Consider the following 19,862-nt stretch of genomic DNA (forward strand, 5'->3'; position numbering starts at 1 on the left):
ACCAACATTTGATTTTTTTTCTTTATTTTCACATCTGATGGTAGGTGCGCAGTCTCATTGGTTAAACATTGCCATAACTCTCATCCCATGTGAATCTGTCTGAGCTTGTGGAAGAAAAAGGGAGGGAGCAAACTTAAACGGGAGGAGAGGACTGAAAGAATGTGCAGCGATCTCATAGTCTTTACGCGCTTTTATACCCTGCACAGTGTGATTATACTCTGTGTTTGTAGATCAGGGCTCTTAGCAACACTTTCCTAGCCAATCCCACAGCATACTGGATTTAAGGCGTGTGACGTGAAGTTCCTGCCTTCAGTGTTTTGTACTGTATGGTTTAAAAGGAAGGAGAGGCGGACATTTGCTTGACCTGTCCCTGTGTGGGTGAACTCAAGGTGTAAACAAGATTATTTTTGTGCCCAACAGGGACGCCAGAAACAAGGAAGTGATTGAAGGCTCAAAGAAAAGTACTGGCTGAAGTTTTGCTCATGGAAAAAGGTGGATGAACTGATACTTTTGAGGACTGTGACTGCAATTATCGCACAAAGATGAGATACCAAGCGAGGGTAAGCATACCGGCAATGTTTTTTTGTTTAAAAACTGAAATTTCTGCATGCATTCCTACTGTGATCCGTTATTCAGAGCCCTAAAGAAAAGAGACCAGTGACTCATTCAGAGGTTTTATGTCTTATGACTCAGTCTTGGGCTTTTAATTACGCAGAGCAGCCGCCCGAAGCTATCTAAAGTTGGTATATTTCCATCATTTTAGCATACAGGCATGGCCAGTGCTCGAGAGCCAGCTGTGGTACTGGATCAGCTCACCCCAGGACAGACCAGAGTGGGCATGCCTTATAAGGAAGACAATCCACATGTATTTGGCCCAACAGAGCTTAGTCATGGGGCTCAGAGCCAAGTCCTACTGGTCCAAGTAGAAAGCAACTCTTCTTTTCTGCTTGTCTGTCCGAGGTGAAAGAACCCACCTCAAAGTCAGTCTTTAACTTTCTGCCAATCCCCGTAAAGAAGTTGCTATGGATCTTTCAGGAGCTAAAACTATACACTACCTACACTATATCTGAGACAAGACAGCATCTGATCATGTCCTGTGATGTTACTCAGCTGTGAAAACTCTAAATAGAAGACTCACTCCAGTGATTTTGTTTTCAAAGCACTAGCTTTCGTCAGTGATAGATCAACTGTGTTACCTCCATGGATAGATAATTTTATTATAAATTATAAATTATAAAATCATACATTTTTGTGAAGAGATACATATATTTGGTTCTGTCTAAATTGGCTGCAGACTGTGAGCATGAAACCCAGACCTTTGATGTCTAGTGCTGGGTAACATCACATGCAATTGATCGTGATATGCTCATAACTGGGCATATTCCTGCCGGTGCAACAGACAACAATATAAAATATGGAGCATCCACTGTCATGGCCAAAGCCTGACCTTACATTCCTGAGCTGTATCCTTTGGAAAATGTGACTGTGATCTGTAAGTGTTATGGTAGGAAGCCCACCTGCCGCAGCAGGGAACAATGCAGGAGGTGAAGGAGGAGGAGCGCTCTGACCTTCCTCTGGTCTCCAGTCTTGGCGATGTTCCACTGTTGTCCTTTTGTGTAGTTGAAGGATTTTCCTGCATCTAAAGCTCAGAGATAATGACCTAACCCACAGCCAAATGGGACCCTTGAGAGCTCTACTCTTTGAGTCCTGCAGAGGGCTGGTCTCTTTGTTCCACTGTATAATCTAGTTCTCATAAATGAAACTTCGACATCGAGAAGAGACTGGTGGGATTCAGGTTATATCCATGGCTGCTTTTAACCAACATTAATTGGTCACATTTCTGTAAGTACTGAAAACGGCATTAAAGATGTCAAAGATCAGTGTGGAGGAGAGGTTCTTAAAATGTAAACTTGATTGTAAATTGAACATTACTCCCTTTCTGCACTCCCTTTGTTATCACTCAGGGTTGACATGTAAACGTGTTTAATCCTGTCTGGTGATAAGGCTGTGTGTGTTGTTTATACATTATAATACTGTCTCTCAATGTGATTGTTACATAATACTGAGTCTCTGTTTATCGCTGGATGTTTGAACGTCTTCATTGTTGAATCTTGGCAAGGCCTTGTGGAACAACTGTGACTTCTGGCCACTCACGACCTGTACAAAAACAGCACTGTTTGTTTTTGTAACATGACTAATGTTAGATTTTTTTCTGTCACTAGTTTTCTTTTCAGGGAAGCTGTGTTCCTCACATTTTTGGGCTGAAATATGGCTTGTCTGCCCTCTGCCTTTTGAGCCAGTGTTACTACAGCCACCAGTGGAAAAGTCCTTCCTTCAGGATCTGTAATTTTCTGCTTTTTCAGGAGGTGGATGTGGATGGAAGAGTGCGTCTGGTGATGGAGAGTACACTCACTGCTCGGGACAGGGTCGGGGTCCAGGACTTTGTCCTTTTGGAGAATTACAACAGTGAGGCAGCCTTCATTGAGAACCTACGGCGACGCTTCAGAGAAAATCTTATCTATGTAAGACTTTTGCCTCATTATTAGCCATAAATGCTTATTTATGTTGAGGTATATATTTAAATATTGTTTTAATGCATGTGCTCAGACGTACATTGGCTCTGTGTTGGTGTCAATGAATCCGTACAAAGAGCTGGAGATTTACTCCAAACAACAGATGGAGCGCTACCGAGGGGTCAGCTTCTACGAGATATCACCTCACATGTGAGTCACGCATGGTCAGTTTGTTCTCAGTGGACTGATTTTTCTTGAGTATGAATGCTGTTTTAGTTCATTATTCATTTGAAATGAACACCTGTATTTGATAATAAATCAATGATTTCTATTCTTATGCATACATCGCAAAAGCTATACACATAAAATGAATAATATTAAATATTCTGCTCTATAGTCACAAAACCCAGTGATATTTGATTATGCTGTTTGTCATGTCGCAGCTATGCACTGTCAGACAATACATACCGGTCCATGCGCACTGAGAGGAAAGATCAGTGCATCCTCATATCCGGGGAGAGTGGGGCAGGAAAAACAGAAGCATCCAAGAAGATCCTCCTGTACTACGCTGTCACCTGTCCCGCTAAGGACCACATGGACACTCTGGGGGAGAGACTCCTGCAGTCGACCCCTGTGCTCGAGGTATGTCACCCGTTAAGACTTTTGTAATGTTTCTTTTTTTCTAATTTCCTGTGCTGTCTGTTGTGTTTGTTGCAGGCTTTTGGCAATGCCAAAACACTTCGAAATGACAACTCGAGTCGCTTTGGAAAATACATGGATGTGCAGTTTGATTTTAAGGTCAGTGCTATTGCACAGTCATTACAATTTTATTATATGTAAAAGAACTTTACTAAACTACAAACAAACAAACTTACCCCCCACACCGAAACATTTGTAGGGAGCACCAGTGGGCGGTCATATCCTAAACTACCTTTTGGAGAAGTCCCGTGTTGTTCATCAAAACCATGGCGAGAGAAACTTTCATATCTTTTATCAGCTTTTGGAAGGAGGTGACGATGAGCTGATGGAAAGGTTGAACCTAGACAGGAACCCTCAGAGCTACCAGTATTTAGTCAAGGTGAGTGTAATGGCAGGTACCATTGTAAATGTCGAGTCATTCATTGGATTGTGTCTCATCTAATGTCATCTAACTATTTTTAGGGAAATTGCCCCCGAGTGAGCTCCATCAGTGACAAGAATAACTGGAAAGTTGTCATGAATGCCCTTCCTGTGATTGGCTTCACTGAGGATGAAGTGCAGGTCTGTGTCACTGATGAAAGCACAATTAATCTAAATCATAATTTGAAGGGTTGCAATTAGCAAGACTGCAACAATTTAGTAGAATGTGCACGGAAACAACATTTTCATTTGTATGAGGTTTGTGTTTGAAAGTATGTGATCCTTGTATTAGTTGTTTTTGTTTGTTTTTGTTTAATGTGTCTTGATTTTAAACATACAACCAGTCAGAAAAACACTGCGTATTTTGTGCTGTCATAACAATTGCAGCTGTTGAAGGATTAAATGAATAATGTGTGACCTCAGAATTTGCTGGACATTATCGGCAGCGTTCTTCATCTGGGGAACACGCAGTTTGGAGAAGGGGAGGACGGGGAAACTAATATCACCACTGAGACGCAGATAACGAGTCTCGAAAAGGTCAGAGCAGTCCCAGCACAGTGTTAACGGTTCCTCAAAAAATGTACAAAATCTGGAAGTGTGAACAGATGTGTTGTTCTGCAGCTGCTGGGAGTTGATGGCTCGGCCCTGGGAGAGGCACTCACTCACAAGAAACTCACAGCCAAAGGAGAAGAGGTGGCCATGTTTTGATCCTTGTTATTTACAACTGTTGTTTGGTATCAGATTTTTTTAAAGGTGGCAAAGATCCAAAGAATTGGGAATATTATATAAACCCACACTCACAACTGTTTTTTATTCATCCCTTATCCTCCAGATGATCAGCCCTCTAAATTTTGAGCAGGCGATGTCGGCTCGGGATGCCTTGGCTAAGGCTGTGTACGGCCGCACATTTACCTGGTTGGTACAGAAGATCAACCAGTCACTCGCTGTCAAGGTAAAGTCCTGGCATTTTGAAACACTTTGGCTTTGGGCCACTTTAAAGAGTCTTCATTGCAGGAAGAAATTTATCAGAGCGGGAAATCATCCACAGTGATAGGACTGCTGGACATCTACGGCTTTGAGGTGCTGCAGCTCAACAGGTAGCCGCCGTTGTAAGGCAAGTCAGCTACATAACTGTACCTTTGGCCTAATCTATCTTAAGCTCTCCCTCTCAGTTTTGAGCAGTTCTGCATCAATTACTGCAATGAGAAGCTGCAGCAACTGTTTATTGAGCTCACCCTCAGATCTGAACAGGAGGAGTATGAGACAGAGGGCATTGCGGTATGTGTGAAACGTCTTCAATATTTACAGTTGATTCAGAAAATGTTCATGATCCATTTACTCCCATGTTGTTATGTTGAAGTCTGATACTGAAAATGTCTCTTACCTCCCACCGGAACCGAGCACATTTTCTCCAGTTCTTCATTGCCCAAATAAAACACATCAGTGTAATAACCACAACAAATATGAAAATGAAAGAGTGGCAGAAATGAGGATAAAAACGCATTTCAAATGATTTTAGATGTAGTCCTTAGAAGCTATGTACCGCCCACGGTACATGAACCATCAAATGCATACCTATACACACCACAGTCACATTGCCCGAAATGTTACTAGTCAAAATGATAGATTAGGGTAAGACAAAGGTCCCCCATAAAACGCATGGACACATGTAAAATGTATGTACAATGTTAATTTTGACCTGTTTGAAATATATGTTCAAGTGGTAGTATTTTTATAGGCTCAGGGTGTGTTTTGGTTCCCACCTATCTATTGCAGCTATGGACCTTTATTTTCATTAAAAAAAATAGGCGAGGATAAAGAAAAATATTACTTTATTCAGTACTGTAGTTGATAACTTGCCAATAGTGGCACTGATAGTCATACTGATTGTTCTGGCTACAACTAGAGACTCACATGCAATAGAATTATGTAAATTCCATAAGGGACATTAACAGCAATGGTTTTAATTTGGAGACGTCATTTTACAGGCGAGTGAATCAAAATGACCTACTTCAGTAAAGGGTTAAAACCAAACTGGAGAAATGCACTCAGTGAGGGCGGACTGTTGGGGTTCATTTTTAATAATAAAAACTGAACCCAAATGTGTTTCTTTGTGATTTTTAGTGGGAACCAGTGACGTATTTTGACAACAAGATCATCTGTGACCTCATAGAAGAAAAGCACAAAGGCATCATATCCATTTTGGTAGCTACAACTACAGTACTACTATACTATACTATAATACTTTTTCTGTCATAGTTTGTTCTTAATCTTGTACTTTAGGATGAGGAGTGTTTGAGACCCGGGGAAACATGTGACGTCTCTTTTTTAGAGAAACTGGAGGACTCCCTCAGTGGTCATCCACATTTTGTCACGTAAGCATTTTCACTTTTTATTCGTCCAAAAACGTTTCGCCTGATACATTTCTTGCTGTTCTACATTCACAGACACAAGTTGGCCAATGGGAAAACACGCCGAGTCATGAATAGAGAAGAATTTAGACTGTTGCATTACGCAGGAGAGGTCAACTACAATGTTAATGGTATGTGATTGATTCTTGTAATACAATAAAGATAACACAATGTAGATCTTTGTATTTTACTTTGGTCTATTTCAGGTTTTCTGGATAAAAACAATGATTCACTGAACAGAAATTTGAAAGAGGTAAAGCATCTAAAACAGAACATCCTTTTTTTGTGTTTTTTTAAACGTGGTGTTGTTCTTACGTTTGTGGTGCGTCTTCTGTTTAGGTCATGTGTCAATCAGACAACCGCATCCTGAGTTTGTGTTTCAGAAGAGAGGAAGTTTTTGACCAGAAGCGTCCAGTAATGGTGAGAAATGATTGAACTTTCCCTTGCAAAGATCATTTTTACAGTTTTCATCTTCAGCATTTTTACACAGAAATCCCCTGTGCAAACACTTTCTTTTTTTGTCAGGCTGCAACACAGTTTAAAAATAGTCTCACGAAACTCATGGAAATCCTCATGTCCAAAGAGCCATCCTATGTGCGCTGTATAAAGCCAAATGACTGCAAGCAGCCTGGTATGGGTCCATTTTAATTAAACAGACATAATAACATGACATTACAATATACTTGATTTTACTTTATTATTCTGTAGGAAAGTTTGATGAGGTCTTGATCCGGCACCAGGTCAAATACCTGGGTTTGATGGAGAACCTGCGTGTCCGGAGAGCTGGCTTTGCTTATAGGCGCCGCTTTGAAGCCTTCCTACTGAGGTGAGTCCTTTCTCTGCCAAAATAACACACAGAAGATACATTAATCTGTGTAAACATTGTATTTTGATTCAGATATAAGCCGCTTTGCCCAGAGACATGGCCAAACTGGCACGGTCCACTTGCTGATGGGGTCTCCACACTGGTAAACCACCTGGGCTACAAACCAGAAGAGTATAAACTTGGCAGGTAGTGAGAGGACAACTACAGTAGCATCATTTAACCCTCACAAGAATAAGTCATGTATTCATGTTTCTGCAGGTCGAAAATCTTCATTCAATTCCCCAAAACTCTCTTCAACACAGAGGACGCTCTTGAAGCAAAAAAGCCTGAAATTGGTGAGTAACGGTTGGTAAGACTCAGAAAGGCCGATGCAACACCAGAAACTGTCACTACATTGTATTCCTTTTTGTATTAGTCTTGACTCTGCAAACATCCTGGAGAGGATACAGAGAGAGAGCCAAATACAAACGCATCAGACATGCAGGTCAGCAGAAATGATCAGATTTAAGTCTCTGTTCATCTTTCTTTAGCACGTTATCTTGAACTGTATAGACGCTGTATCCATTCACTAAGGATCCATTTAAAATGACTCATGTGTATTTGCAGTGATTGTCATCCAGTCATTCTGGCGAGGCATGAAGGCACGGAGACGGGCCAGGAGGCGAAGAGAAGCTGCCAACCTGATACGCCGGTACTTCACTTATATTTATTTATCTTATCATCATTATCATGATCTCTGTGTGTGAATGTCATTTTCCTTTATCAGATTAATCAAAGGCTTCATCTACCGTCATAATGATTACTGTCCTGAAAACGAGTATTTCATTGATCATGTACGGCGCTCTTTTCTCATGAAGTTGAGCAAAAATCTGCCCAAAAATGTTTTGGACAAAAACTGGCCCACAGCTCCACCGTCTCTCACAGAGGTACAGCCTGCTTATGAACCGGCCTTTGCTCTGGTATATTCCGTACTTGTGTCAAATGTTTGCATTTCTGTGATCTCATTCCTTGTCAGACCTCTGAACATCTACAAAGACTTCATCTGTGCAACATGGTGACAAAATACTGCAGAAGCATCCAGCCTGAGTGGAAGAAACAGGTACATAAAGGAAATTGTATTGTTTGTCCGGAAATTGTATTTTTGTAGATGTAAATGTATATTGTATATTTTTTTATAGATGACACAGAAAGTTGTAGCTAGTGAGCTGTTTCGGGATCAAAAAGAGAGCTATCCTTTGACTGTTGCCAGACTGTTTTTAGACTCTAGGCTTGGTAAGTGATCAGTGTTTCTTGACATGCAAACAACTGATTTTGAAATCTTTTTTTCCTCTTTTATTTCATCAGAGCGTGAGCAAATTAATCTCAAAGTTGTTCAGACACTTGGCAATGACAAAGTCCAGGTGAGTTTTTATTTCAGACTTCTGAACAAAAGGCAAAGAGATGCCTGTGACACACTTTTGTGTCGTCTAGTACGGCGTGAATGTGGTGAAATATGACAGAAGAGGGTTCAAGCCGCGTCCACGTCAGCTCCTTCTGACCAACACCTTTGCAGTGCTTGTAGACAGGACCAAAATCAAGCAGAAGATTGACTACCACCTTCTGAGAGGTGAGGAGTGGATTTAGATTATACTTATCATATATGGCCTATCGCTGGGGAACAACTTTATATTGATCAGTGGGTCAAGGCTGGATAATATGTGGACACGGATAGAATTAATAAAGACATGTTTTTCATTTGACAAAGGCATATCTGTCAGTGCCTTCAGTGATGGGATGATTGTCCTGCACATGCCCAATGAGGACAAAAAGCAGAAGGTAAAAGGACACATTAAGTATGACAGCTGTGCAGGCCTTTGATGATGCTTGTGTGTACAGGGCGATGTAGTGCTGCACTGCACACATGTGATTGAACTGGTGACAAAACTAGCTATGATGGCAAACAAGACCAACTACATCAACATCAGCTCGGGCAGGTGAGGTCTAATCAGAGCACTCATACTGACGCAAAAGATACCACTTATTGTCATTTGGAGATAAGCTGGTCTCCTGTATGCATAGACATAGACACTATTTTATGGGTTTTTTACCTGGTATTTTAGCTACTTTTTTGTTGATATTTTGCAGCATACGGTTTGTCATAGCTCGGCGCAGAGAAGGATTTATTGATTTTGCCAGAGGCTCAGAGTTGAGGGTGGTCAAAGGCAAGAGAGGACATCTGTTGGTGGTGAGTCTGAAGAGTTGTTGCATTAATTAGAAAAAGTCCATGACTTTTTAAAATCTGTCCACAGACGGCGCCGAGCATCAACAACACATGAAGGAACACAAGGCTCATGGGACCGGATTCAGTGTGTGGGCGACTGCTTCTGGGAAGGTCCTATTGTCACGCAGTCGCAAAGAAGATTCATTTCTCTTTACTCTTGCAAATAGCACTAATAATGAAGTTGCCAGAGCTACAAATGCTTCATGTCTTTATTAAAAGTTGCAGTTTAAGTTTTGTAAAAAAAGAAAAAAAAATTAAATAAACAGTAACCTCCATCCATGTAAAAATAAACCATTTACCACTCTTAAATAAATAAGTTACTAATAAATAATATACATTGCATATAAATAGAAGACATACAGCACATTTTGGAAAGTCCAGTGCTTTTTACAGCTTTTTAAATAATGAATGTCTTTTGGAAATCCTAGTTCAAAGATGACATCCCTTTAGGAAATACCCCATATTTCCCTAAACAAAAACACAAAAATTGTTGCATTGTAAACCATGCCTTTGTCACACGATGGTCCCACTCATGAGTTCTGGATGCTTTTTGCTGTTTTAGTTAACAGGAGGCGAAAGTCTCGGGCCAGTTTGATGAGGTAGAGGTCTAGATCCCTCAGGATGATGTAACCCTCCACTAGCTTTTCCCACTGTGTTGTGCGGTTCGTGGCTTTCGCTCTGGGAGCCCTCATCGGAGTGACTCCAGTGTAAATCATCTGCAAGAGAAAACAAACTTCACTTAACACAGTCACTATATCATTGCAGGTTTTCAAAACAAGTGGTAAGACGTTCGGTTCAGGCTTGACTTTCGCAGTTCTGAATTAATAAAGAGCCAGTTTTACTTCAATTTTAGTTCGGTGCTGTGAGTTGAAATTGTAGTTCTGGTTAAAAACAATTAAAGCTAGTCCTTGCTTAGACCTGCCTTAGTACCTCGATAATAACTAGTTTGGTGTTTGTTTGGTGACCTGTTGAGTTTGATTTCAGCTTGGTAAGGGTTAAATTGTATGAATTCACGTGATATAACATTTTAAAGAGCCAATAGTTGAAAACTGGGTTGGAGAACCGGTCAGCATTCTTTAGGTAGAATTTGCCTAAAACTTATAAAGCGACAAATGCAGACATTTTGATTGATTTGTGGTTAATATCACTGTAATTACTGGGGATACCCACAGGAAACAAACATGGTCTCATGACTTTGATCACACAAAACCAGGAGTTAGAAGAAACATGTGATTTGTTTTAAGACATTTTCAACATCTACCCTATTTCCAGACTGAATCATTATATATTATTATACTGAGTAGGGAAACTCTCCCTGTGAAAAATGTACTTTCTTTGTAAATTCTCCAATACTTACTTTCAATTTTGTGGTAAAAGTGAAAGTTAGCATGCTCCTACTGGTGTTGCCTAGATGTTTGTACGATTCACTTGAAGCCCTAATTTAGGCTATTCCAGGCCAGATTCACTTCTACTTTTTTTTCTTCTTCTATTTTTTCCTCTACATCATTTATTTTAGTCACCTAAATATTTTGACCATTATTTTGAATACACTGGTCAACATGCAGGAGGATTTAATGCTGTGGTTCACAAATGGTATGACGTCGGGACCCACCATCACCTTAAGATGACAGCCCGCGACCCAAATAAAACATGAGTAATTACATAATGTAAAGTTATGATCGTAATGTAAAGTATATTTTTCCCACATATTATTGTTGAATAAGCATCATGATCAAAACTGCTTTTGTCAGACACGGGTAGTGTTCCTATACTTTTTCAGTAGATAAATACAATAATGTTTTCTAAGTACCAGATCCCGAAGGTCAGTCTCAATCCTGAGGAACATCTGAGCGTTTGTGGTATTGAGCTCTTCTCTCTTCCACTGCAGCATGCTCCGAAACGCCTGCATGTCTGAGAAGGCAGCGTCAAGTCGCTCCCTGTCCTGGAGACACACACACAGCAGCATGAGATTTACAAATGTAGTCTTGTTACAATCTCCTAAGTACAAAGTGTTTCAGTTTCACAGAATTTTAAATGATTTTGGTGCCATTATAGACTCATTTTGAATTGAATGACTTTACAGATTGAAGTATTATTACACATAATAACTGATGTATAACAGTGCTTGTACTTACAGTCAGTTTTACCCAGTTGTAGAAGTCAATAGACGGTGACGGTAAGCCTTTCAGATGTTGACTCCTGTCCCCATTTTCGTTTCCCAACTCTTCTGCCTTCTTTTCAACAAACAAGACACAAATAAGTTAAAAAAAGATATTCCAATGTATTGCGTCTATTGACCGCAGAGCACTTACATATTTTATAAGCAATTCCTGGACTTGACGTCTTGCGTAGCGTGTGAGGTTATACGATTTGAGGTATTTGCTGTGGAGGACTGCAGTTGGGACAGACTGGATGCTGCTCAGAGTGATGCAGAGGAGGAGAGCCTGCCACCACAGAGTCATCTGCCACACAACAACAATATGTAACTATCAATCATATCAGCTATCTCAAAAACAGATAATAACTCCGAGATCCATCCACTTGATCAAATGAGTGATATTTGTAGAAGAAAACACCAATCTGGTGCTCATCAACAATGTTTGAAAGCAGGAAATTACACAATTATTTTACATAGCAGTAGTAGTAGAAGTAGACACTATTAGGATACAGTGTTTCCCAAATTGCAACATAATTTTAAAACTATTAAGAAACTTTAGACAGACAGGAGTGTGATAACTTCAATCTGTTCACAAGATGGTATTTTTTAATGGCCTGACTTTGACAATGAATCTTTCTTTAAAATTTCCCCAATAAGTTATAAAAATCCTGTATCAGCTTAAACAGCAGCAATGCAATGTGCAATACTGCCGTCCCAAAAGTATACACTGTCAATTTCTGGAGTACTAGAAGTTTTAGTATATGAAATAAGACGCTAAACCCGAGTATAAAGAACCAGCACTGTAAGTATAGTCCACAGTGTATGTGAAAAGCCATTCCCTTGTGAACTTACCTTGCTGAAAGGATAGAGCTGAGCAGTGAGTGACTATGAGACGCCTTCATGTTGCTTGTGTGAGTGTTTATATATTCTTCGGGCTTCATCATCTTGTCTTGCTTTCGGTTTCTTGCTTAAGTGGAGTTTTTATTATTTTCCGTTTTACTCTGTCTGATTCTCTTTGATCTTGGTCACTCATGTTGCCTCAGGAGGAAGTGCTTATGTAATAACTCCCACATATAGTGACACAAATTGACATCAACTACCAGCTGATCCTTGAAAACACACTATTACACAAATGTACGAATATTTCTTTTACATAATTCAAATCATGTGTATAAGATAGACATAATGGAAGTCTGAATGACGAATTTTTAAATTTAGGATACAAAACATTCAAGGTTTTGGGGAAGTCTTGGTTTTGATGAGTAATGACTGGAACTAGAGCTTCTCACACAAAACCAGGAGCGAGAATATATGAAAGAGATGACATACTCGAATAACCGTAATCCTGTGGATACACGTGATCCTAGTCATTACCCAGAAGTGGTTAGCTTGCAAACTTGTTTTATAACATTATATTTGTTTATAATTATAGTTTATGTTTTTATTTATTTTTATTTAATAATGAATATAATTATTTTACTATTTATATTGTATAAGTTTATATACTTTCTCTGAGGCAAATGTGCTTTCTTGGTAAATTTTAGTAAAATATTACTCCTGTAAATTTTTTAAAACCTCAAAAAAGCAAAAGTATTTTCTGTGGTTCTGTGGGTTGTGTACTTGCCATAACTTACTGTTAGTGCTGTTTTTTCCCCCATGTCAGACTCTCCCTAATCCAGCATGTCTGGTCTTGAATTACTTGTGAAAAGGGCATATCTAAGTTGATGTCATGTTGCATCCTAAATAGTACTTCCTTTTTAACTTTGTGCATTTATAAAGGGGTTTGCATTGTGCTGAGGTGAATTCCCACTTCCCACAGAGGCAATTAAAAACATAACCAGTCTCCTCTTGTTTGTGTTTGTTTCAGTTTATGCTACAGGAGCTACACTTGAAACTTTGAACCGAAAACATAACTTTTCTATGAAAGTGATGGTAACTTGAGGTAAGTCCTGTTGGACAAATTTCAAAACAGCTGAAAATTTGAATAAAGTTGATGTAAATTCCTGCTAGAGAAACAGAGAGTGGGAGGATTTCACCTACCTCTTTGTGGTCAGTTTCACTTCAACACGGCACCAGCCATCTGTGTTAGAATAAACTGTACAAACTACAGTAAACGGCAGCTTATCAGGTAGCATTGTGGTTGTTGCACTCTGTTAGAGTTCAAAGGTTAGAGTGTTTTTTCAATATATATATATATATGAAGGCAGGTCCTAGGAAGCAGCTCAATGGCAAGAACAAGTTCCGGCTAATAAACAGCTATGCCCTGCCAGCAGTGCTTAATTCGTAAATTTGTAGTTTCAGGAACACTTTTTGTCTAATGTGATGGACTACCATTATATCAAATACATTTTTTGCCGGATCCTCCAAAATATTTCCTGGATCCTTTACCCTGAAAAACTGAGAACTGGGGGAATGCGTTCCCCCAAACCGGGGATCAAATAAAGCACTGCCTGCCAGTTATCAAACATAACTGAAGTGGCCGGTATCAACAAATCCAACCAATGGCTGACAGAGCTGGACTGAAGGACAGCCCAGAGGCTCATCATGGCTGCAGGAGCAGGCCTTGGCCCCAGAGCAATAGAGGCCCAGATCTCCCACACCAGACAAGACCAGGTGTAGACTGTGCAAAGGGGCCCCTGAGACAATCCAGCACATAACTACAGGGTGTAAGATGCTGGCAGGGAAAGCCTATATGGAGCGCCATAACTAAGTGTACAGTAACATCTGTGCAGAGTATGGGCTGGACATCCCAAGGTCTAAGTGGGAAACACCTCTATGTGGTAGAGAATGACCGAGCAAAAACCGGATATTGTGGCGGTGGACAAAGAGCAGAGGAAAGCCGTTGTGGTTTTTGACACAGCAAAACCAAGCAATTGCAACATCAGGAAAAAGGAACACAAGAAACCAGGGGCTCAGAGAAGAGCTGGAGAAGGCCTGGAGGGTGAAGGCATCAGTGGTGCCCGTGGTCATTGGGGCACTCGGAGCAGTGACCCCCCAAACTGGAGGAGTGGCTATGGTAGGTGGTACCTGCTAGGTGGGTAGGTTGATTGGTAGGTAGGTAGGTAGATCAAGTTCATAGTTCAGATCAATCTTGCCCCACATTGCCACTTTTTGATAAAAACAGAAACTGGGTTATTCATAGGCTCTTCTTCCTTTGAGCCTCCGTGATAAGCATGACCTTTTCTGTTGAGTGAGGAGCAAAAGGGCTTCCCTTATTTTCAAAACCCTCTCCGCCTCCACATGTCCACACACTGTCCCTCGTGAGCTGTTTGCTCTCAGTCTATCTGCAGTCTCATTCATGGTTTCAGAAAAACATTGTCAGTTTCTAATGAGTTTCCCCTTTTACAACAAGGAAACAAATCTGCTCTGTAACTCTGACCTCTTTAAATAAGAAATGTGTGTGTTCTCGAATTAATTCTATTTTGTTGTAAAGGGGTAAGGAGCTGGTCTTATTATCATTGATTTTAAAGGGGTTAGGATACATGCTCCCTATAAACAGCAGACAGGATAATCTTTAATTCCTACTGCAATCCGCAATAACTTGATTTTGGGTAATTAGGTGAAAAAAAGTGTGTGTGACACAATTTATTATTGCTGCAAATATCAATCAATCAATCAAATAATAAATAAATAATGTTGTGGGAATTATTACAAAAAAGAGTTCACAAAACGACTTCATCAGAGGACATTGCACAGATATTAAGGCAGGTGCAAGCTAAAAATTAAAATAGGCTATTTTGTTGGCATGGTACACTTAATCTACCATTTGATGTTGCCTGCAGTATTCTGATTTGTAAATAAGGCAATGCTGCGTTATTTGATAATGGATGTCAAATATAAAAATTAAAAAAATGGAGGCCAGTGACTGTGGTGTCTGTGGATGAAAAGAACAAAAATAGGAAAACATAAAGTTTTCACAACATCACTTTTTCCACATACATTGGTGTATGAATGAGAGTGTGAATGTGTGAGTGATTCCTTGATGTAAAGCACACCTTATTTTTCAAGAGGAAACAAAGATAGAAAACTTTATTTTGAAGTAAACCATGACTAGAGCTGTTTGTTTTCAAAGAGCAAAAGCCAGCTGTTTGACCTGATATGAACTCTGAGATAATGGATTATTTTACTTGGATGAAAAATATATTAGACATCTCACTAAATGCAGTGTTATAACCAGACAGAACTGAGAAAGCTATACTTGGCATCTTTGTTCAGGGGTTGCCTCAGCTGAACACCTGATCTCAAGGATCTTATTTATTTGGTATAGTTTTTGATGTGTATGTCTTCTATGGCCTCACGTTGTGGAGTGTTGTGTTGTGTTTTTATTCAGGAGAAAATAGAAAAGACATATCGTACTACGAATGAAGCGGTGTCAGTAAGTACTAAATTTATGTTTTGTTGGGGTTTTTTGTGGTAAAAAGAAATACACTGAAGTGTCACAACTTACTAATGGATCAGGGAATGAAAAGGCATACGTGATCGAGGTTCTGGGTAGTATGATTGACGAACACTTGCCGGAAATCATGTACTGTAAATGTCAAAGTCACGATGTCCCAAATAGCTCTGTTGCATGAGGACAAACATATTCTATAAAATTCTAAATAAGAGATCATTGTTTCTGTTGTATTTCTCACTGATTGTTCCATATCTGGCCTCTTCCATAGAAGTGTGGGGAAGTGCCAACAAAACCTACTTTTTTTTTTTTTACTGAAAAGAGCAATCATATATTTATACAATTAAAAACACCAACTTTTATGAATTAGTAGAATACAACCTTCTAAAAACCATGTAAAAGCTCATCAGAAAAAATTACCAAAAGAGAAAGTAGATATGAACTAAGGCTGTCAATAGATTCATTTTTTTAAGCGCGATTAATCGTAGTTAATTTTTTTCTAATAATTATATTCCTTTTTAATACTTATCCCACATAAAACACTTACATTTAAAGCATGTGATTACTGATTGACCAAATCCACAGTTTCATATTTATGTGAATAGCCCAACAGCAGATGGGATTGATAACTCACTTTTTAGAGACATTTTCTTTTGTGCTGAACCTTTTGGACAGAAACTGCAAACTTTCAGGTTTATGAAGTAGAATATGAGGACAACATTAAAATATATTTTTAAAAATAGGATAATTAAATTAATCGCGATTAATTATTTTTGCGATTCATGCGATTAATCGCAATTAATGTTGACAGCCCTAATGTGAACTTAATTTTTTTTTAGCTTTTTACAAAAATCCAGGTTTAAATCAGCTGTAAAGGAAAAAATGCATCAGTCTTTGGAGCTGTCTTGAGTGTATAATTATAACCTTTAAGTCCATTCATGTGTTTAAGAAGAATGCTACATTTTCAATGTTACAAAAATATGACACTGCGGAGTAGCAGATCAAATTTTGCTTATAAATGTATTATTGTGCATTGGTGTCTTGTAATTGATAAGAAGGCTGCATCAGAAAACTCAAATGAACTGGAACTGTGAATGAGTTTGTGTTGATAGGGGGCAGATATCATAAAAATTATTACTTCTTTCAGCTCCTTTTCATTCATAAGTTGTTGCATTTGCTTTTTAAACAAATAAATTATCAAATTAACAAATCAAATGAAATCTGAGGCCGGGTCAAATCGGGCTTCATTTGAAAGGACAATTGAGGACAGCTGCAGAGTCACCAGGGGAAATGGGTTTATAAAAATATTGTGATAGATTTACCTCCAGCAACGACGAGTGATGCTGTTTACTCAGCTTGGTGTCAGACACAAAGGGTGACCATCATTCATGGGCAGGTTATACAAGCCCAATGGTCCTATAAAAGTGTTGACACCTTCAGCTCACTCTCAGAGAGTGTAGGGTCGCCTTGTCATCTGTGATTTGTGATCTCCAGATGGGGAAAATGTTCGCAGCTCTTACATTTGTCTTTTTTGTGTGCTTGACAGCCACCACCAATGCAGATCACCACCATCATCCATGCCGTACGTAAATGACTGATTTTGACCAAAAGCATTACGATCAACCATTCTCTGAACTCTTCTGGTCTTTTTTAGATGCACCCAACATGACAGGACAGATGTCAGTGGTAAGTCAATCATTTAACATCTCAAACATATTTTGGAAAAATTATTAACTTATTTCCTTACATTCGTCTAAACTAGATGTCGCTAAAAGGTGAAATTAAAACACATGGAACGTTTACCTACGATTCAACGGGAAAGAAACTGCGATTCAGATCAAATGAGAGCCACCCCACAAACACCTCTCTGGGTTTGGATCTCCTCATGTTTTTTGATGAAGTAAGTGACTACGATGACTATTACAGACTACTACTATTTCATTATCAAACTGAATCCATTACTTTATTTTATCAGTAGACAGATTTCTCAGTACTTAGCGTGGGTAAGAAGTGTGTCGCAATGAAATAGATCCAAGTATTCGACTGAAAACTACCTTTAACTTCCCAGTTAAGTAAAGATGTCATGCAGGCTGCTTAGTCATGATGTGCTGTGTGTTGCAAGGGTGTTTTCTACGAGATAGATGCGAAGAACCAGAGCTGTGAGAAAAAGTCACTGCAGTCCACCGATCACCCTCTGGACATCCCCAATGATGCAAAGTTTTGTACCACGGCGACCAGTGGCAGTGCCAGCATTGAAGGAGAAGGACTGAAAGTCAACATGTGGACAGGATCCATGCATAATGTCAAAGGTAATTCATGAACTGTGGCTACAATACCAAAAAAACTCTCCTAAGGATATTTTGGAGACTTTGATATAAAGAATGGCAGTTTAATTCCAATCATCATTGTAAGAAAGATGGCTTGTTTTATTTTCTAGGCACTTTTAGCATGTATGTCACCATGGGCTGTTTGCCTGTGGCCACATTCTACTCCACAGAGTCCACATCCTTCTTGTTCAGGTTAATCAACTATCCATTTTAGCCTATATGCCTTTTACACATTTTTCATCAAAATAATCCAACTCAATGTATCTTATTGTGTTATTATGCAGCACCATGGAAGTTGACAATGAGATCAAGGAGCCTGATCTTCTGATGGTACCAGCCTTCTGCGAGCACCAGCCTTTGGAGGAAACGCCTGAAGGAACAGTAAACAGTTTCTTCAATGAGTTTGTGTAGCTTATGCTTCTGCAGAAACCCCAACAAGAACTCTCTGCTTCCCATCTGTGATGTCATATTGGTTGCACATAAAGCTTATTACACTCTGAAGATGTAGCTGTGAATGAATCACATATTTTACAGTGGCTGAAACAAGTAGCCTGTCTTCCAAATGTCTGTCAAATTTACTAACAGTGGATGGCTTTCCAGTTGGCACTGCATGCCAAATGTGTAAGATATACTTAATGAAAGAATAAAATATCAATGCTGTAAGAAGTAATATGTGCTATGGGTCTTTTTTTAATTGACAAAACAAAACTGAGGATTTCAACTATTACATAACACTACTTTCTCAATCAATAACAGACAAGCAGCAACTTCCCTCCCTCTTAGTACAGCTGAGTCTTTTGTTTGTCTTTTTCTGTGAACTGCATTTGTCGTTTCTGTGTTTTACTCTTTGCTGTGTTTTTGTGGGGTTTTGTGATTTTTTTCCCCAGTCCATAATGGTCCTGAAGGAAGCGGCTTTTTAAGATAAGAGAAGATAATCATTTATTGATCTCACAAGGGAGAAATTCACTTTTTACATTTGGCATTCGATAATTCCACTCAGGGTGTGCAAAATAAACAGGAAATGTGCAAACAGTTCAATATATAAAAAGAGGTATCTTATGTACAATAAGTTAAAGCAAAAATAAAATAAGGAATACGGAAATAAGAATAAAATAAAACAATAGAATAAAAATTAGAACAGGCTATAAAAAGTAGAATATCGAGGTGCAAAGTTTACAGTCCTAGTGCAGTGTTAGAGGATAACATTAAATCGCTACAAAGGGGGGTTATTGCACATGTTACCTTACAGTCTTTTGTACAGTCTGACAGCAGTGGGGATGAAGAACCTGCTCCTTCTTGCACTTCTTGACTAAAGACATTTGAGACCTACAAATTTCTTCTTCTGAAAGACTGAAGAGCCCCCATACCTGCACCACAGTGGAGACGTCACAAGATGCGCTACAGGAAACAAAAAAGGAACAAATGAGGAGGTATCCGGGCAAGACTCGCATGCCTTCTATCTCTCGTGTTCTGGCTAGCGGACGTTCACTGGAGAATAAAACACCATTCTAACCATTCTATTTGTTTACCATTGTTAGGGAGTAACAAAATAGCTACATGTATTTGTGAGTATTCAGAATACAGTTACTTTCCAAATATCAAGGGAATACATCCCAGTACTCAATCATTCAATTTTAGCTCCATATTGCACTTAAAATATTGACCCGTTTTTCCTCATAAATTAAAATAAAGATTTAAAACGCCTCATGTTCATACAAACACTGCACATGTGCGTCACATGATGCTGTATCTGATGCTCCATTTGCCAAGAGTTTTTCAGTTCTTAATTCATGGTAAGTAAGTTTATAACAGGTGTTCCAACATCGTAGTCTTAATTTTTTTCACCTAATTATAC

General features: G+C 39.2%; 3 protein-coding genes across 3 annotated transcripts; 2 read left to right on the forward strand and 1 right to left on the reverse strand.

The window, feature by feature from the left end:
• The first annotated feature begins 187 nt into the window (after nt 1-187).
• On the forward strand, nt 188-9,395 carry LOC306970344 (unconventional myosin-Ic-like). The gene is made up of 32 exons (XM_079566267.1): nt 188-560; nt 2,364-2,522; nt 2,608-2,723; nt 2,957-3,155; nt 3,231-3,311; nt 3,412-3,591; nt 3,675-3,773; nt 4,056-4,169; nt 4,254-4,325; nt 4,465-4,584; nt 4,647-4,729; nt 4,805-4,910; nt 5,757-5,837; nt 5,916-6,007; nt 6,080-6,174; nt 6,250-6,296; nt 6,383-6,463; nt 6,569-6,674; nt 6,752-6,869; nt 6,942-7,055; nt 7,128-7,204; nt 7,285-7,353; nt 7,476-7,560; nt 7,636-7,795; nt 7,885-7,968; nt 8,048-8,141; nt 8,214-8,269; nt 8,340-8,475; nt 8,614-8,684; nt 8,745-8,842; nt 8,994-9,093; nt 9,158-9,395. Exons 1-32 carry the CDS (start codon nt 543-545, stop codon nt 9,182-9,184), a joined length of 3,138 nt encoding a protein of 1,045 aa, XP_079422393.1. The 5' UTR covers nt 188-542; the 3' UTR covers nt 9,185-9,395.
• A 30-nt stretch (nt 9,396-9,425) lies between these two features.
• On the reverse strand, nt 9,426-12,254 carry LOC306970345 (uncharacterized protein). Its single transcript, XM_079566268.1, has 5 exons — nt 12,140-12,254; nt 11,442-11,591; nt 11,265-11,363; nt 10,940-11,071; nt 9,426-9,845 (listed from the first exon to the last, which is right to left on the reverse strand). The coding sequence occupies exons 2-5, from the start codon at nt 11,589-11,591 to the stop codon at nt 9,660-9,662; spliced, it is 567 nt and encodes a 188-aa protein (XP_079422394.1). The 5' UTR covers nt 12,140-12,254; the 3' UTR covers nt 9,426-9,659.
• A 4,849-nt stretch (nt 12,255-17,103) lies between these two features.
• Nucleotides 17,104-18,677, forward strand: epd (ependymin). Its single transcript, XM_079566239.1, has 6 exons — nt 17,104-17,262; nt 17,335-17,366; nt 17,443-17,580; nt 17,803-17,989; nt 18,118-18,199; nt 18,292-18,677. Exons 1-6 carry the CDS (start codon nt 17,175-17,177, stop codon nt 18,416-18,418), a joined length of 654 nt encoding a protein of 217 aa, XP_079422365.1. The 5' UTR covers nt 17,104-17,174; the 3' UTR covers nt 18,419-18,677.
• The last annotated feature ends 1,185 nt before the right edge of the window (nt 18,678-19,862 follow it).

Source organism: Gobius niger (assembly GCF_951799975.1).
Source record: "Gobius niger genome assembly, chromosome: 11".
Classification (NCBI taxonomy): Eukaryota; Metazoa; Chordata; class Actinopteri; order Gobiiformes; family Gobiidae; genus Gobius; species Gobius niger.

What these genes read in the sequence shown, in the direction of transcription:
- LOC306970344 (XM_079566267.1), top strand. An exon ending in AGTCGACCCCTGTGCTCGAG is followed by an intron (nt 3,156 to 3,230) that starts GTATGTCACCCG and finishes TGTTTGTTGCAG; the next exon opens with GCTTTTGGCAATGCCAAAAC. An exon ending in GGTCAACTACAATGTTAATG is followed by an intron (nt 6,175 to 6,249) that starts GTATGTGATTGA and finishes GGTCTATTTCAG; the next exon opens with GTTTTCTGGATAAAAACAAT.
- LOC306970345 (XM_079566268.1), bottom strand. Translation starts at nt 11,591, where the DNA reads ATGACTCTGTGGTGGCAGGCTCTCCTCCTCTGCATCACTCTGAGCAGC. An exon ending in AGGAATTGCTTATAAAATAT is followed by an intron (nt 11,364 to 11,441) that starts GTAAGTGCTCTG and finishes TTTGTTGAAAAG; the next exon opens with AAGGCAGAAGAGTTGGGAAA. An exon ending in ACAACTGGGTAAAACTGACT is followed by an intron (nt 11,072 to 11,264) that starts GTAAGTACAAGC and finishes GTGTGTCTCCAG; the next exon opens with GACAGGGAGCGACTTGACGC.
- epd (XM_079566239.1), top strand. Translation starts at nt 17,175, where the DNA reads ATGGGGAAAATGTTCGCAGCTCTTACATTTGTCTTTTTTGTGTGCTTG. An exon ending in TGACAGGACAGATGTCAGTG is followed by an intron (nt 17,367 to 17,442) that starts GTAAGTCAATCA and finishes CGTCTAAACTAG; the next exon opens with ATGTCGCTAAAAGGTGAAAT. An exon ending in TCCACATCCTTCTTGTTCAG is followed by an intron (nt 18,200 to 18,291) that starts GTTAATCAACTA and finishes GTTATTATGCAG; the next exon opens with CACCATGGAAGTTGACAATG.